This window comes from Ochotona curzoniae, unplaced genomic scaffold (assembly GCF_017591425.1).
Source record: "Ochotona curzoniae isolate NIBS_2020 unplaced genomic scaffold, NIBS_Ocur_1.0 contig_2210, whole genome shotgun sequence".
Classification (NCBI taxonomy): Eukaryota; Metazoa; Chordata; class Mammalia; order Lagomorpha; family Ochotonidae; genus Ochotona; species Ochotona curzoniae.
This window is the reverse complement of record NW_024465369.1, coordinates 3,468,985-3,488,175: the sequence shown is the minus strand read 5'-3', so window position 1 is coordinate 3,488,175 and position 19,191 is coordinate 3,468,985. Positions and strand designations below refer to the sequence as shown.

The 19,191-nt window shown below is 43.8% G+C and overlaps 1 protein-coding gene across 1 annotated transcript in view; it reads left to right on the top strand.

Annotated features, from left to right (window-relative positions):
* LOC121150570 (lactase-phlorizin hydrolase) overlaps positions 1–15,719 on the top strand; it is a 53,476-nt gene extending 37,757 nt beyond the window's left edge. Inside the window, exons 13-17 of the mRNA XM_040971510.1 lie at positions 1,627–1,736; positions 2,801–2,935; positions 11,954–12,177; positions 14,257–14,487; positions 15,098–15,719. Of these exons, the coding sequence (XP_040827444.1) occupies positions 1,627–1,736; positions 2,801–2,935; positions 11,954–12,177; positions 14,257–14,487; positions 15,098–15,318 (921 nt within the window). The 3' untranslated portion in view covers positions 15,319–15,719. The remainder of the gene's footprint in view (positions 1–1,626; positions 1,737–2,800; positions 2,936–11,953; positions 12,178–14,256; positions 14,488–15,097) is intronic.
* Positions 15,720–19,191: the final 3,472 nt, after the last annotated feature.

The following is a 19,191-nucleotide window of genomic DNA, read 5'->3' as shown; positions in this document are numbered from 1 at the left end:
CTGTTTTTCCACTGGGTGCCACTCTTACTCTTGTCCATTTCCCTTTCCTTTAGGTGTCTAATGGAAGATACGATGTGACTGAGAATCAATTATTCAGGACTATAATTTTGTTGAGTTGGGCAAAATCGTATTACCTTGTTTTTTTCTTCAAATAAGGTTCTTGGTTTATTGTAATACAAGCAGTAAATTTATTGGGCTTAGGCTTTAAGTCTTAACAAAGTATGTGTATGTGTAAGTCTGCAGTGAATATAACATTGGTCTGAAGATAAGTAATAGAAAGTCCATATGTTCTATCTCTGCTTTGGCTACTAGCTACTACTACTCAAGATCCACTAATCTTGACTGCAGTGACAAAAGACACCACTAGGTGTCCTGATCTAATTTCATTTGCTCCAACCTAAGAATTTCTTAAAACAAGGGTTGAGATTCTATTACATGATAGTCCCCTATTTTACCAATTTCATGAACTTAAAATAAGCACACATCTCTTTTGCTTGTGTAACTTTGCCCCTGGAAGCAGAGACTCTAAGAAGGGTCTCTCTTTACCAGATCACTTTGTGCTTTTGGTTCTCATGGAGGAACCTGTAAATTGTAGCATTTGTGACCCTTTCAGGGAAACTCCTAGAGCTTTGTTTTGCCAAACACTTCCCAGGCAACAGATTAGTGAGACAACACTAATAAGAACTTTCTGGGTTGCTAGTCAGCTGGGATGTGTTGCAGCAAAAAGAGCAAATTACTCATTTCACATCTCAGATATGGTGAATTAAAGCTATTCTGTTTTCTTCCAAAATCAAAACCCCAGCCCTCAGGAGACATCAGGCTGTGCTGTCATTACATTGAACCCGACTGGTGGACTGTGACTGTGTGGTCCAAGACCATGACAGACATGACTGCTGGTAGGACCCACTTCCTTCCACAGAAACCCTTGGAGCGCATTTGAGCCTCTTGTGCTAGGCAGTGTGTGATCTGGGGTCTCACTACTGCCTAGAATGGAGGCTCTCCTCACTGCACATTCTAGGCACCAGCCTCTCTGGTAGTGTTCGGGTGCTGTGTACCCCAGGATAAGGATGGCCCTGATCTCAAATTGGGAAACAGGTTCTACACTGTGGGGTTATGAGCCCAAAGCCACTGATGGGTCATCCTTTGGCTGGGAAGACAGGAAATATTGCAGTTCAGGCATTTCCTGAAAATTCTAGTTGCTTCCTAGACAATGTGATGAGAAAGGACCCATATTGTTACTTCAGCTGCTCTACGTTAAGAGAGCAACTCAGGGGGCCAGAAGCTTCCAGTCTGTTCCTCTGCATCTCAGGTTCTTTCTGACAGAGGCCCAGGAGGACGGCAGTGCAGGGCCAGTACCCAGTTCATCTCACCTCCACCTGTAACCATGGAGACCAGGACAGGGCCCTCAGTGAGATGGCAGCTTTACAGGCAGACCTGGGTGGTAAGACCTGCTGGTACCTCAGCTGCAACCTGCACAGGGCCACGGAAGAGATGCAAGATCATGTTCCCGAGTTGGAGAGCCAAGGCAGGAGGTTGTGAGAGCAGCTCGTGAACTGGGCTGTCACTGTCCCCTGGTGGCTTTGTTGGGATGCCATGGCTGACTGTCCCCCAATCCTTACCTTGCAGTTTATGGCAGGCTGGTTTTCAAATCCGATTTACAAGAATGGAGACTACCCTGAGGTAATGAAGACACAGATCCTAGAAAGGAGTTTGGCTGCAGGCCTCAATGTGTCTCGGTAAGGTCCCAGTACCAAACAGGGCATGCGTGGCTGTGGGTCAGAGATGTGTGTGTGTTTGTGTGATGGAAGGTAAACAGGGTCACCTATGTGGAGGGCTGTATCCAGCACCCAGCTCTCCTGTGTGCCTGACAACAGGCAGCTGCTGTTACCTTGCTGCAGAACAGCCAGGACAGTGGTCTTGTGAGCACCCACCTCTTAGCAGCCTTACTTACTACCTCACTCCAAGCATGATTTCCCCAGTCTATGCTTGGCAGTTTCATCCCTCATGAGGGAATCCAAAGAGCCTCCAGGGAGTGCCAGGCATGTGTTTCTGATCACTCAGCAGCAGGGGGCAATGATGTACATCAGGACACCCCCTTCCTGACTCACCAGGCCTTCCTGTGCAGGAAGAGATGAGAACATCCACAGCTCACGTTTGTGAGTGTTCTGTTGTACTCTCATTGAAGGATGAGTAAGCTTGGGGCTTGAGTACCTGCCCAGAGATGGAGCTGGGATTTGAAACTGACTCCAGGGCCCATACTCTGGTTTGAGATCAGTTCCTTTGTATTTGCGGTGTGACTTGTGAAAGTGTCCAAAGTACTGCCAAGGGTCCTGGATTCCCTCACTTGCAAGTGTGGACTCAGAAGAGGAGGAAAACCAAACCACCCCCCCCCCCCCCCGCACCAGAAGGACTCACAAAGGCAGAATGCAGCAATAGAAATCATAAAGGCTCTCATTTCTTTCTGAACATAATGGAGCCATTCTGGAAGACCTACTTGTAGTTTTGAAATATACCTTAGAGGGCAAATATGTTAGTGTTAGAAGGAAAAACAAAGTGTGTGTGTGGTATGTGGCAGGTGGAAGGTTGTCAAAGGTCAACTCTTAGTTTCCTTTTGCAGACAGGAAGTTAGGCTCTAGTCACATCAGTGGGCAAAGCCTCAGGTGCACACTGCACTACCTGAAAGGTCCTTCCTCCTTCCTCCCAGGCCCCCAGTCACTTCCCCACCCTGCCCCTGACACTGTCACCTGAAGCATTTGATTGATTCATCCTGAAGCCCCACTTACTGGCTGTTTCTGCCCAGGCTCCCAGAGTTCACAGAGGAAGAGAAGAGGAGGATCAACGGCACCTATGACTTTTTTGGGTTCAACCACTACACCACTGTCCTCGCCTACAACTATGAATACCCCACAGCCTTTGCCTCTGTTGATGCAGACAGGTAAGTGTTCTAACAGAGCACCTGGAGCAAACTTTGGGAGGGCAGAAAGTTGCCCTTTACTCCTACTCTTATGCAGATACCTGTATTGTTTCACAAATTGTTTTGAAGATGCTCATCAACCAGTATCTCAGTTGAAATATCCAGCAGCCTAACACTAATAGAATGTTAGGTTTTTTCAGAGCCTCCTATTAGGGCATATGTGTTTGGCTTTAAAAAAGTAGTTTCCAATAAAACATTTTCTTTCCCTGGTCTTCCGTTTTTTTTTTTTAAGCCAAATTTTATTCATTTTTCTAATCTAGTTTAGGCATATTAGTTCTTTGTTTTTTTCTTTTAAAAAGCTTCACTCATTTGAAATACAAAGTGAAGAAAGAGAGGTAGAGAAATATATCCTCACTTGCTCCTTCCCCAAATGACTACCTTGTCTGGTATTGCTCCAGGCTAAAGCCAAGAACCTTGACTCCATCTTGGTATATCATGTATGTGGCTGGGGCCCAAGTATGTTGAGCATCTTCTGTTGCTTTCCTAAGTGCAATTGCACGTAGCTAGATCAGAAGTAGAATACCCAGAACCTGAAACAGTACCCTGATATGTGATGGATGCCAGCAGCTTAAGCCACTGTATTGTAACACTGACCTTTCCTTCTTCTGATTTTAGCCCATTGAGTCCCAAGTTTTCAATTCGGTAATTTTTTCAATGAATTATTTTATTTGAGGGACAGAGTTAGGAAGAGAGGCAGAAGGCAGAGTTAGGGAGAGAGGAGGAGAGAGAAAGAGATCTTTCATCTACTGATTCAGATAGAAAGATAGATCTTTCATATATTGGTTCACTTCCCAAGTCACTGCAGTATCTAGGACTGGATCATGCTGAAGTCATGAGCTTCTTCTTGGTAACCCAAGTGTCTGGTAGGGGCCCTAGTACTTTGTCCATTTTCCACTGATTTTCTAGGCTTATTAGCAGGGAGCTGGATAAAAAGTAGAGGATTCAGAATACAAACTAATGCCCATGTAGAATTCCAATATAGAAAGTTGCAGCTTAATCAGCCACACTACATATAGGCTTTATTCTGCAAATGTTTTAAGAATGTAATACTTACTTTAAGATGATATATGTACTGGTCAATTTAAGTCTTTATGGATTTGCTATGTAGAGAATGAGTGGACATAATGGGTTAAGGAAAGACCATAGTGTTATTTTTGTATTATACAAATAATGTGTGTTTCTGATGGGAGCATCAGAGAACAGGCATGGAGTAAGCATTTGGAGCAGTGGTAAAGATGTTGCCCAGGATTCCCTCATCCCGTGTTGCAGTGCCTGCGTCTAGTCCCAGCTTCTCTGCTTCAGGTTCATCTGCTTGTTAATGTGCACCACTGGAAGCGGCAGGTGATGGCTCAGTTACAGTGTCCTGCCACCCACACGGGAGATCTAGGATGGGCCCTGGGCTTCTGGCTTCAGCTTGGTTCAGTTTTTGGTGGTGTGAACATTAAGGGAATGCAAGAACAGATGGAAGATCTCTATCTTTACCTCTGTTTCCATGCTTTTAACATTAAATGAAAATATACAACGAATTTGTTTAAAAAAGAATATATGTACACATATGTATACATATATATGTAGATTTTTTTCACAAGAAGATTTTCAATCAGTAGCTCTGAATCTATCAGTTCATTCTTTCAAAGTAAGACCCTACACTGCCACACCTTCATTGCACTCTGAAACCACACCATTCAGGCTTACTGAGAGACTGAAGAAAAAACAAAGTATCCCTGTTTGTTCTGCATCTTCCTCCCCACACAACACTTGGTGCCTCTCAGTCCTGGACCTCCCTCCCCAGGAACCCCATGTGACCTTACCAAAGCTTCTCATTTTCTCATTGAGTTCAGCTGAGAATGCTCAGTCTAGGCACTGATCACACATTTCCTGAGTGATTTGGAGGTAAGCAGCAGCTGAATGGCTGGTTCTTAATGGGGCTGTGGGACTTGGGATATCACATATTTATACACACCCTGGCCAGCAGGCATTCCTGTGGTGAAAGTGTTTCTTGCTTTGTCTGTTACTAGAGGGAGAGTTCAGTGTCAGGGACACTTAAAGACCTATCAGGGTCTCCTGTCCCGCGGAAGAAATTACCCGACACTGGAGAGAGTCTCAGAGGCGCTTTTATTCAGATCTTCCATTAAAAACTGTTATGTCCGTTAATTCCATTAGGCAGAAGCCCCTCTCCCGCCAAGCCCCCGGCTTATACGTCAATCCTGTCCAGTCAGCACCAAGGCACACCAATCAGGGCAAAGGGCCAATCACAGGGCAGGAAATTGTCAGTGCCCCCAACGGCTACCCCTTCTTGTTTTATTAAGCAAGAGACCGTGCCTGTCTGAGGTGTTCCAAGTTCGGGTTCCCTTTACGCGTCGTGGGCTAACCACATGGCTAGGAATGTGGCACCTGTCTTAGGTTGGTAAAGCCGTATCGGATACTTACCCATCTCTGGCTACCGGTCCAGCATGCCTAGCCAGAGTTCTGGGGATTCTCTGTTGAGAAGGGCAAGCACAGCTTGCACTAGCAGCCGCTGTTGCTGCTGCTGCTGACGCTGTGCTCGAAGATGAAGCATCTACAGACCCCAAAGAATGATAATAACCCCAGGCCTACTATACTGGCCCATTGGCGTGCAAAGGAAAGATTCTTTAGTATCCAGTTTGTCCATTGCTGTACCGTGGCAATCTCTACTTTGGTGCTATTTATGGCTATAATTTGGGATCTTAGTTCCTAAGTCAAATTATCAAATCGTGTGGACCAGCTTCCATTAGGGGATAGCAGAGCGGATAACTCTGGACAAATTCAATGCTCGGGAACCATTGGTGGCAATAGAGGGAATGACACACATTCCAGGTAGACTAAGCACACAGGAGGTCCCCATATGATGGAGCAGTTGTTCCACTGCCTCCTGCAAAAGATCCACTCTCTGATTAACAAGTAAAATGCCTCTTTTAAAATGTATGATGAATAAGAACCTGAAGATCACTTTCCTTCACCTGAACGGGCATGGGAATAGGTTGTGGAATGTGTACCAGCACCACAGTGCCGGAGCCATTCCAACACTGGTTAAAGGCTCACATAACCACAGAGCAATTCAAAAGGGTAACATTAGCACTCATGGAAACAGTAAACATAAATGGAGCTTGTACACATACATAAATAGCATTATAGATAACATCATGACTGCAATTAACTATTTATTTTTTTATTATTGATAACATTGTATTATGTGACACAGTTTTATAGGCACTGGGATTTCCCCCGCCCCTCCCACAACCCTTCCCCCGTGGTGGATTCCTCTACCTTGCTGCATAACCACAGTTCAAGTTCAGTTGAGATTCCTTCATTGCAAGCATATACCCAGCATAGAGTCCAGCATCTTATTGTCCAGATAAATTTAACGGCTTCTTGGGGAGACCTTCTCTGGTCTGAAGGTAGAGCTAACAGAGTAAAATCCCAGTCAGTTAAAAGCTCCAACAAAACATCAGCAACAATATATAGTGTTATGGAATTAATTGACATAGTATTGAGTAAACAATATGTTAAAAATAATGCAAGTTCAATTTTTCAAAACACATGTGTTGAGACAGTATTAATGACAGGTTCAAAAAGAGAAAAAAAATTACAGGTTAAATTAAGGCAAGGGCCCGGCGCGGTGGCGCAGTGGTTAGGGTCCTCGCCTTGCATACCCTGGGATCCCATGTGGGCGCCGGTTCTAATCCCGGTGGCCCCGCTTCCCATCCAGCTCCCTGCCTGTGGCCTGGGAAAGCAGTCAAGGATGGCCCAAGGCTTTGGGACCCTGCACCCATGCGGGAGACCCGGAAGAGGCTCCTGGCATCAGACCAGCATAGCATCAGCCATTGTACTCACTTGGGGAGTGGGTCATCGGAGGGAAGATCTTCCTCTCTGTATACCCGCCTTTCCAATAAAATACATAAATAAATAAATAATTAAGGCAAACATTTGGTATCTAACCTTTTGGGATTCGCTCATTTCCCTTAGCATTATAGTTTCCAGTTAGGCCCATTTAGCCACAAAGAACTGCATTTTTTTTTTTAAATAGCTGAGTAGTATTCCATGGAGTAGATGAACCAAAGCTTTCTTATCCAATCTTCTGCTGATGGGCATTTCGGTTGCTTCCATGTTTTCGCAATTACTGATTGTGCTGCTATGAACATAGGGGTGCATGTTGGTCTGTCGTGAAACAGGTGTTTTGGATGCATTCCTAGGAGTGCTATTACTGGATCATATGGTATGCAGATTTTGAGTTGTTTAAGTGTTCTCCATCCTGATTTCCATAAAGGCTGTACCAACCTGCAGCCCACCAGCAGTGGAGTAGGGTTCCCTTTTCCCAACATCCCCGCCAACAAGTGTCGTTGGTGTTCTTTTTTATGTGGGCCAATCTTACTGGCGTTAAGTGGTACCTCATCAATGTCTTAATTTGGATTTCCCTTATTGCCAGGTAACTGGAGCATTTTTTCATATGTTTGTTTGCCATTTGGACTTGTTCCTTTGTGAAATGTTTGCCCATTTCCCGTGCCCATTTCTTGAGTGGCTTATTTGTTTTGGTGTTTTGGTTGTTTTGAAGTTCTTTGTATATTCTGGAGATTAGCCCTCTATCACCTACACAGTGCGCAAAGATCTTCTCCCATTCTGTGGGTTGCTTTTTTACTTTGCTGATTGTTTCCCTTGATGTACAGAAGCTTCTTAGTTTGATGAGGTCCCATTTGTTTATTCTGTTCTTAGCTGCTATTGCTTTTGGTGTCCTTCTTAGAAAGTCAGGACCTACTCCTAGGTCTTGCAGGGTATTTCCAACATTTTCTTGCAAGAGTTTGAAGGTTTCTGGATGTAGGTTTAGGTCTTTTACCCATGTAGATTGAATCTTAGTATATGGTGATAGATGTGGATCTATCTTTTTGTTTCTGCAGGCTATCAGCCAGTTGTCCCAACAACATTTACTGAAGAGGCCTTCCCATTTGCTTGGACTGTCGTTGGTCTTTTTGTCAAAGATTATTTGGCTGTATCTGTGTGGGTTCCCTTTTGGTGTTTCTATTCTATTCCATTGATCTTCCTCTCTATCTTTGTGCCAGTACCAGGCTGTTTTGATAACCACTGCTCTATAGTATTTCCAGAGGTCCGGAACTGTGATTCCCCCTGCTAACTTCTTGTTCTTTAGGATGGTTCTAGCTATTCGTGGTTTTTTGTGCTTCCAGATGAACTTTTGAATCATTGTGTCCAGTTCCGTGAAGAATGTTTTGGGCAATTTGATTGGAATTGTGTTGAAAATATATATAGCTTGTGGTAGTATAGACATTTTAATGATATTGATTTTACCTATCCAGGAGCACGGGATGTTATTCCATCTTTTGAGGTCTTGTTCAATTTCTTTTTTGAATAGTTTATAGTTTTCTTCAAATAGGTTTCTTACACTTTTGGTTAGATTTATTCCCAGATACTTCATACTTTTCTCTGTTATTTTGAATGGTATCTTGCTGGTTAGGTCTTTTTCCATCTTGGGGCTATTTGCGTACACTATTGCTGTTGATTTTTGTTCATTGATTTTGTACCCTGCCACTCTGCCAAACTCTCATATAAATTCTAGCAGTTTCTGTATTGAGTCTCCTGGTTTTTCTATGTACAGGATCATGTTATCTGCATATAGTGAAAGCTTGGCTTCTTCGCTTCCCATTTGTATGCCTGTGATTTCTTTTTCTTGTCTTATGGCCTCTGCAAGTACCTCTAGGACTATGTTGAATAGCAGTGGAGATAGCGGGCATCCTTGTCTTGTTCTAGATCTCAGTGGGAAGGGTTCTAGCTTTTCTCCATTCAGTATGATACTGGAGTTGGGTTTTTCATAAATTGCTTTGATTTATGTTGTGGATTTTTCCATCTGTGCCTACCTTGGTTAGAGTTTTTAGCATGAAGAGGTGTTGAATTTTATCGAAAGCTTTTTCTGCGTCTATTGATACTATCATGTGGCTCTTGTTTTTCAGTTTTTGGATGTGGTGTATCACATTTATGGATTTCCAAATGTTGAACCATCCCTGTATTCCAGGGATGAATCCTACTTGATCCGGATGAATGATCTGTCTGATGATTTTTTTAATTCTATTGGCTAGGATTTTGTTGAGAATTTTAGCATCAATGTTTATCAGAGAGATAGGTCTATAGTTTTCCTTCTTTGATGATTCTCTATCCGGTTTTGGGATTAAGATAATGTTGGCTTCATAGAATGAGTTTGGAAGGGTTGCTTCCTTTTCTATTGTTTTGAAGAGTTTGTAGAGGATTGGGGTTAGTTCTGTTCAGAGTATTTTGTAGAATTCTGTAGTGGAACCGTCTGGGCCTGGGCTTTTTTTCGTTGGGAGATCCTTGATGACTGCTTCAATCTCTGCCTCGGTTATGGGTTTATTTAATTCTTCTGTTGCCTCTGGACTAAGTTTTGGTAAGTGGTGGAAGTCTAAGAACTTTTCCATTTCTTGGTGGTCCTCAAATTTATTGGAGTACAGTTCTTTGTAGTAATTTCTAATTATTTTCTTAATGGTTGCAGTGTCTGTCGTTATGTTGCCTTTTTCATCTTTAATGGACTGCAATTAACTTTAACATCTTCTTCCCATATTCTAGAACTATTACTACTATAATTACAATTTTTTATCACTACCTTATCAATAAATGCAAAAGCTGATATATCTGAACATCCACCCCTACTAGTGCAAAGTACCCAGGCATTCCAAGGCTGAGCAGATACAGATTGAACAGGGTTACCATATGTATAGTTATACCCCACAAAGGTAGAATTTGAACAGGTAGGAAATAAACTGGTCACAGCAAGACCAGGTGCTACTCTTCTAGGAGTCACAGTACTTTGACAGCAGTCCATTCTGGGGGCCATTTCCAAGGCCCTAGACAGCGAGGCAATATTTGCTGCACCCCTTTAATAGTGCAGTTATAGCTGAAGATTCTGGCTGTCTTCTCTCGGTATCTGAATGAACATCAGGCTGGTCAGCATCCACCACGTCCACAGGTTCATCTTGCTCCGGCTTTCTTATCACTTGCGTCAAATGTTCTGGCACCCACACCAGTCCATCTGAATCCTGCGGAAAAACACAAACCGCTCCTCGTGTCCATTGTAAGACAGGATGCGGGCCTATCCATTGTTTTGTTAAAACATCCTTCCACATCACCCAATCTTTGCAGGGGCCTGCACCAACAGCGTGGCGTTGGCAGCAGAACGGCCATCCAAATCCAAAATCAAAAAATTAAAAATATAAGTAACTAAAGCCAATTGATGTTTAGGACTATTGGGATATAGGATGGCTCCTACTCTCCCTTTTTGTTTTATTGATAATGCTTTGAGAGTTGCATGGGCACGCTCTACCACAGCCTGACCCACGGGATTATATGGGATGCCAGTGGAGTGTTTAATCTCAAATTCAGAACAAAACTTATCAAATGCTTTGGCTGTATAGGCAGGTCCATTATCAGTCTTATAACACTGGGGGATGCCCCAGGCTGCAAAAGCCTGAAGGCAATGAGATATAACATCTTGAACCTTTTCCTCTGTGTGAGCTGAGGCATAAAGAACCCCAGAGCAGGTATCGATAGAGACATGAACAAAAGAAAGGCGACCAAAACTGGGAACATGGGTAACATCCATTTGCCATATATGATTAGGCATAAGACCAAAGCAAGGCTGGGATAAAAAGGGAACACAATTTTGGCATTGTCTAATAATACAAAAATATGGTCGGATTCAATTAATATGCCTCAATACCTGCTGAAAATCATTAAGGGTCTTTAAACCATCCATTCTGATTTTTTTTTTTTTTTTTTTTTTGCGTCTCCATAAGACTTTCTCACCTTCCTGTATAAGTCCTCTGAATTTATCAGTGCCATCTGTCAGGCAAGACTTAATCAACATTCAAACATCCAGAACCCAACCGTTCCTGGAGGGAGGGGCTCCTACTGTTCTGCCCTAGGTAACGCTTTGCCTAAGTGCTCCCATTGTGGCAGGATCAAAAGGCCCTCCTCCAGAAACCACGGGGCAATCCTCTGCACAGTTTGCAAAAACGACAATACTGTCAGCAGCTTCTACAGTAAAGGCTGCATGCACGCTGAAGAAGTTAAATTGCCCATATTTCTAACACCTCAGACAGTGGCTAACCTGCGAACTTGACCGATGGTTAAACCGCGAAATTGACCGATCCTTAAACCGCAAATCTGAACGGCCGCTAAACCCACAAACCTGAATGATCGCTAAACTCGCGAACTTGACGTGCACATCCCCGCGTAGTGCGGCTTCCTGAGCAAAAAGCTCAGTTGTAAACTAATTCCCACTATAAGCAGCTCTTTGAGCAATCTGCTTAACTTACCTTCCTGATGTTCACCAGCTGACGTGTGTCCGAGTCACAGCGCCAGTTATCGGGGTCTCCCGTCCCATGGAAGAAATCATCTGACACTGGAGAGAGTCTCAGAGACGCTTTTATTCAGATCTTCCGTTAAAAACTGTTATGTCCATTAATTCCGTTACGCAGAAGCCCCTCCCCCAGCAAAGACCCCCATCTTTATGCAGCTGGTCATCACACAAGTGAGGGTCCCACTTGTGGCCTGTGTGGGGTGTTCACAGACAGGTGACTCAGGGGAGCTGCTTCTCTGAGGACACAGCACTTGCATCCCCAGGAGGACTGGAGCTGGTGACCCGCACAGCCACTCACATCTAGTGTCAAGTGTCACCTGTGAACCGGGACCACAGTCAAGACCTTGCTCTGCACAGGCAGAGAGCTCACAGAACAGAGAGCTTCCAGGGCTTCCTAAGCTGCAGCAGCACTGGGGAGGGCAACTAGAAGGGAAAAGAGGAGACTCTGGGGCAACTTGGTGCTCTGACTCTGAGTCTGGACCAAACTTGAGACTCCTCTGGAGTAAATCCTGTTGTGGGTGAAGGGTGTCTTAGGATGGATTAATGGAACAAAACCTAATCTTCAGTTTTTGAACTTGAAGGGGAGTTGCCTCCATCACAGATCGCTCTTGGCCAGACTCTGGCTCCTTCTGGCTGAAGATGACACCTTTTGGCTTCAGAAGGATCCTGAACTGGATAAAGGAGGAGTACAACAACCCTCCAATTTATGTGACAGAGAATGGGGTGTCTCATCGGGGAGACTCATACCTCAACGACACCAGCAGGGTCTACTACCTGCGCAGTTACATCAACGAGGCTCTCAAAGGTAGGCCAGCCCAGCCCTTCCTCTACACTCACCTTTCCCTGTTGGAAACACACACCAGCATCTGCAGGAGGGGAGTGCTCATCCCCACCCACCGTATCACATGCCCAGTGTTTTCCTTCCCCTAAGCTCAGCATGCCAACCCATTACACAATACCAAGAAGGTGTTTCCTGCCGGCCTGAGACATCTGCTGTCGTAGCCACTCTGTGAGGTCTGGTGTTTCCAGTTATCAGTGCCTTTCAGAAGCCAGTCTGGGCAGAGGACAGGAAGAGTAGGCTGAGCAGTTTCCTACATGTAGGATATTCTATTCCCCAAATTAAATTTTAATATTCTTGACCCAGCCCTAACAATTTGGAATACGACTTTCAGTAAGAGTAGGGAAGAGTGTAATGCTGAGTGAACAGAAAAGGTAAACTATATACCAGATAAAGGAAATAGCTAGAAAATCCTGTCTAAGCTAACATATACTTCATCTAAATGTATTAAATTTGAGATTTATTTATTTTTATTGGAAAGGCATATTTGCAGAGAGAAGGAGAGACAGAAAGACAGATCTTCAATCTTCTGATTCTTTCCTCAGTGGCCCCTATGACTGGAAATGAGCTGCTCTGAAGCCAGGAACCATAGCTTCTTATGTGTCTCCTGTGTGGGTGGCAGGGTTCAAGATTTGGGCCATCTTTTGATGTTTTCCCAGGTCATAAACAGAAGCTGGATGGGGAGTGAAACAGTGAGGACACAAACCAGCACCCAAATAGGATGCCAGCACTTGCAGGCAGATTAGCCAATTGAAAAAAATCATACCAGTCCTGACTCTATTTTTTTTTTCTTTTTTAAGTTGTTTTATTTGAAAGGCAATTTTTAAAAAAGATGTATTTATTTTTATTGGATAGTCAGATATACAGTTGTGGCCACTTCCTCCCCAAGCAGCCACCATAGCTCCGATCTGAAGCCAGGAGCCAGGAGCCTCTTCTGGGTCTCCCACGTTGGTGCTGGGTCCAAGGCTTTGGGCCATGCACAACTACTTTCCCAGGCCACAAGCAGGGAGCTGGATGGGAAGTGGGGTGGCCGGGATCAGAACTGGCGACTATATGGGATCCTGGCATGTGCAAGGCGAGGAATTTAACCACTATGCTATCGCGCCAGACCCAAAAGGCAATTGTAAATCTCAGATTTACTCCTCCAATGGCTGCAGTGGCTGGTTCTGACCAGGCAAAACCAGGAGAGCAGAGCTCAATCTGAATCTCTGCCATGTGTTTTAGGGAGCTAAATGCTTCCAAAATTTCAGTTGCCTTCCCTGGATCATGAGCAGGAAGCTGGATCATAACAAGAGCACGATGGATTGGAAACAGAGCTCCAGTATAGAATGGAGGCATTTGCAGTTGAAAACATTATTCAGTGTGCTGCAATATCACCCCACGGGAACCTTCCTTTTCTATAGGAGAGATCACGAACATTCTAAGGAATTCACTAAGATTAATGTCTTGCAGTTTAGAGGGGAGGAGGAATACAGATCATTCAATGGGATTAGTTCACTGTGCCTGCGTGGTGACTCTCATGCAGGGTTGAGCCTTTATAGAAAGATACTGGATAGGCCCGGAATGGTAGTCTAGTGGCTAAAATCCTTGTCTTGCATGCACAGGGATTCCGTATGGGCACAAGTTCATATCCCAGCTGCTTCATTTCCCTTCCAACTCCCTGCTTGTGACCTGAGAAAGCAGTGGAGGACAGCCCAAAGCCTTGGGACTCTGTACCGGCATGGGAGAACAGGAAGAAGCTCCTGGAACCTATATTCAGATTGGCTCAGCTCTAGCTATTGCAACCACTGAGAAGCTCATTAGCAGACAGAAGATCTTTCTCTGTCTCTGTTTCTCTCTGTAAATCTGCATTTCTAACAAAAATGAATAAATCTTTTAAAAACAGATACTAGTTACAGTAAAGTGCACACAGGTGTCACCAAGAGCCAAGCCCAAAGTTCCCCTCCACCCTCAGAGGGGACAACTGTGCACTGAACTGACAGCAGGAGCCTTAAAGGGGAGACTGCAGAGACAAGGAGAGCTCACACCTGGCCTCTGTTTGCACAGCTGTGCGGGACGGGGTGGATCTTCGAGGATATACAGTCTGGACTCTGATGGACAACTTCGAGTGGTACACAGGCTACTCTGATAAGTTTGGTCTGCATTTTGTGAACTACACCGATCCTTCTCTGCCAAGGATCCCCAGAGAGTCGTCCAAGTTATATGCCTCTATAGTCCGGTGCAACGGCTTCCCTGACCCTGCACAAGGGCCCCATCCTTGTCTCCTCCAGCCAGAAGGTGAGAAGGGGCTGTGGGAGGGACAAAAGGCCAAGGCTGAGGGGCCTGGCCGAGGGCTTCTTTCAGCCTCTCTTCTCCAACTGATGACCTTCCTCTCCACCGCCTTCAGTCCCTCAGCCAATGTTGAGACACTGCTGGGATGCAACAGTGGACACTTGGTCTCATGTTATGCCCCAAACCTGGAGCCTTGGAGTGGGGACAAGCAGGTCTAGATCCTTGTTCCAGGCACCCCCTCTCCACTGACTTGCTGTGTGACTTTAAGGAAAAAGCTAGGCAGATGCCTCTGGAAGTGGGAAGGGGCAAACACAAGCACTGGGAAAGTGCACTGAGGGCCTGGAGAGAGAGGGGCCCAACATGGGCTGAGGCGGGAAAGTGTAAATGACTATTCAGATATTCTATTATATTCCAACTGTTTCATGGGCCATTAGAATTGAAAATTCACTCAGAGGCTCTTGGCACATGCCAACAGGGGACAGGCATCGTCACCTCAGCAAGGCCTCACCCCATCTGTGTGGATCTGACCCTCAGAACCCCAAGTGCTCGAGGGGACTTGAGAGGGGTCCCTGCCTCAGCACTAGAGCACTAACTGCTCTCTGTTGTCCTGTCCTAGACTCCAGCCCCACCGAGAGCCCCAGCAGAGAGGATGCGGTCCAGTTCCTGGGGCTGTCGCTCATCTCCACGGAAGCAGAGACGGCTTTGTACGTCCTCTTTGCTCTCGTGCTGCTTGGAGTCTGTGGCCTGGCATGTCTGTCATACATGTACTGCAGGAGGTCCAAGAGCAAGAAAGCACAACAGAACCAACAGGAAATGAGCCCTGTTGCTGCATTCTGAAGTCACGCAGGCCTGCTTCCTGTCTCACCACTGTGCCAGCCGTAGCTGTGTTCTCCATCCTTGTGTTCTCTTGTTAGAGATGACTTGGATCTCAAGGGTTTTGAGTTCTGGTGGAAATGGGGATGTCTGCACATTGCCCCAGTACTGGGAGCTCTCTAAGGCCTCTGAGGGACCTGCTGGAGGCCCTTCTGGACATGTGCAGCTACTTGGACATGTGTAAACAATGGGATGGTGGACTCTCTGACATTGTACCAGCAATGTTGTGGCACACTTAAATAACAGTCTTATGGAAGGGCAAAAATCAGTCTGGAGGGGTTGAGGGGAAATCCCAGACTCTCTGGAATTGTAATGTAAAATTCAAAAATCAAAGTAAAGATTCAAAAAATATATAGCATCCAAAAAAAAAAGAAGGAAATGTGCAGGTACCGATCTGGTCCAATGGGCTCTGAACCACCTAATTGAATTAAGCAGGCTGGTGTAAGTTTTGGAATTTCAAAAGGTGAAATCCTAAGTAAAAACGACAGAAATCCTCTCCTAAGAAGAAAAAATCAAGTGTACTGGGAAAATGGGCTATATCTTCATCTCCTGCTCTCTTCAAGCTCTCCTCTAGCCTCATTCTTGGTGTTTACCAGGAAGTGAAAGCACTCTGTCCAGTCTCCTACTATTGTGATAAGTTGTGATACATCTCCTAATATTGACAAGTCTGTGATAAGTTGGGCACACCAGAGCTAAACAGCCACACAGGTCATTTGGGTCTTTTACCAAACTTGTCATTGGAAAATTACTTTCTGCATACTTTATACTCATTGGGTAGACACCATTAACATGAAGAGATATCATTTGTTCCATACTCAGTTCCACACATTTAAATATCCCCCTTTGCCACCTACTGTGTTATCCCTGGATCTTCTATCACATGACTTTGTCTTATTTGAAACAGTAATGGTCAGTGAGAAATCTTTCATCCACTGGTTAACTCACTAAATTTCTGAAACAGTTTGGGTTGAACCATCTCGAAGCCAGAGGCCCAGAACTTAATTCAGGCCTCCCACTTTGGTGGCAGGGATCCAACTGCTTGTGCCATCACCCACTGCCTACCAGAGTGTACATATGCAGGAAGCTGGAGTAGAATGCAAAACTGGGATACTAATGCAGGTACTCTGATCCATCATTGGCAAGCATATTTTGGAGACAGCAATGTAAAGCATGTCTTCTGCACATGTATATAAATTCAAAAAACATAACCAGAGCATTCATAGTAACAGAGAAGGGTGTAATGTCCTCAGTCCACTTGTCATCGTTAAGATACTCATGGTTTGAAAACATTATAGAAATCCTGAATTAGAAATAAATATCATGAAACCACATGATGCGTCAAAATTGTCCAATGGCAGATAGATTCAATATCCTATTAACAAAATATTTTTAAAAGATTTATTTATTTTTATTGGAAAGGCAGATTTTACAGAGATGAAGGGAGATAGAGAGAAAGATCTTCCATCCACTGACTCACTTCCCTGATGGCTGCAATAGCTGCAACTGAGCCAATCAGGAGTCAGGAGTTTCTTCTGGGTCTCCCACACAGTTGCAGGGTTCCAAAGCATTGGACCATCCTCCACTGCTTTCCCAGACAACAATAAGGGAGCTGGATTGGAAGTGAGGCAGCTGGAACATGAATTGCTGCCTGTATGGGATGCCAGGGCTTGCAGGTGGAGGACTAGCTAGTTGAGCCAATGCACTGGCCCTCTGTCTTAATTCCTTTCTATGAATACTATCTTAAATGTAAGTGAATTAAATTCTTCAGCTACAAGATATAGGTTGGCTGAATGGATCAAAAAAACAATAAACAAGACTCTGCTGTATCCTATCTATCAAAAACTCATTTCACAAAGATACACACAAATTGAAAATGAACAGATGGAAAAAGACATAACTTGAAAATGGAAACCAAAAATGAGCAAGAATATTTACCCTAATATTAGATAAATTTTAAATCCAATACCCCCCCAAAAAAAGATAAAGGAAATGTATTTTGATAAAAAGTTTGGATCAGCAAAAAAAAAAAATTATAAATGCATATGCTCCCAACAAAAGACCACCCAGATGTATATGTATATGTATATATATATATATATATATAGCAAATGCTGTAAGGCCTAAAGGGAAAAACAGACTGCAAAACAATGGTACTATGTGACTGCAGTGCTTGACTATCATCAGTGGACAGTTCATCCATACAGAAAATCAACAAAAAAATATTGAAATTGAAGTATCTATCAAGCAAATGCCCCTAACAGCTTTTGCTGGGCATTTCACCCAACAGCTGCACACTAAGCCTTCTTTTCATTAGTATATGGAGTATGTTCAATGATAGATCACATATTAGCCCACAAATCAAGTCTCAGCAATTTTAAAGACTGAAATCATACCATGTATCTTCTCAGACCAGAAAGGGATGACACTAAAGATCAACAAGAACAATACAACATTCATAAATATTTATAAATTAAACAACATGCTACTGAGTATCAATATATCATCAAAGAAATTAAAAAGAAAATAAGGGCCCGGCACAGTGGCCTAACTGCTAAAGTCCTCACCTTGAATGTACTACAACCCAATATGGGAGCCAAATCTAATCCCAGCAGCCCCACTTCCCATCCAGCTCTCCCTGGTTGTGACCTGGGAAAGCACTCCAGGACTGCCCAAAGCCTTGGGACTCTGCACCTGCTTGGGAGGCCTGGAAGGGGTACCTGGCTCCTGGCTTCAGATCGCTGCAGCTCCAACCATTGCAGTCACTTGGGGAGTGAATCATCAGATGGAAAATCTTCCTCTCTGTCTCTTCTCCTTTTTATTAGGAAGTCTCTTGTGACTTCCTAATAAAAATAAATAAATTTAAAAATAAGAAGAAAATGAAAGTTTCTTGAATAAATGAAAAATTAAAATACAACGTATCAAAACTTCTAGGATGGGCCCAGCACAATGGCTGAATTGGCGAATCCTTCCCCTTTAGGCACTGGGACCCCATACGGGCACCAGTTTGAGTCCTGGCTGCTCTGGTTCCCATCCAGCTCCCTGCCTATGATCTGGGAAAGCGGTCGAGAATGGCCCAAAGCTTTGGGACTTTGCACCCACATGGGAGACCTGGAAGAGGTTCCATATTCCAGGCTTCAGATTGGCGCAGCACCGACCATTGCGCTCACTTGGGGAGTGAATCATCGGATGGAAGATCTTCTCTGTCTCTCCTCTCTGTATATCTGACTTTGTAATAAAAATAAATAAACCTTAAAAAAAAAGGAAAGAAAATTATTCAGGAGGCAAGAAGTAATAAGGATCAGAACAGAAATAAATGAAGTTGAAAAGAAAAAAATTACCAAAGATCAACGAAATGAAAACTAAATTTTTTAAGATGAACAAAATAGATAAGCCTCTAGCCACACTTAAACAAAAAGAAACTCAAATAAATGAACAGAATTAGACTTAAAGAGACATAAGTGATAACAATGAAATATTAAAGATTTTAAGAAACTGCTATGGAGAACTATATGCCAATAAACTGGTGGAAAACCTTTCAGAAATTGATAAATAAAGTATGTTATTAATATCTATGATCTACCAATAATAGATCAATAAGATGCAGGCAATCTAATCAGACCTGTAACAAGCATCGAGATTGAAATTGTAATCAAAAGTAAAAGTCCAGGACCCAATGGCTTCACTACTGAATTTTACAAAATATTCAAAAAGAAAGTAACTCCAACATGTTCAAAACTATTGCAAAATTTTCAACAGGATGGAACTCTGCCAAACTCCTTCTATAAGGTGAGCATTACTTTGTTACTAAAACCAAAGACATTACGCAAAGAGAAAACT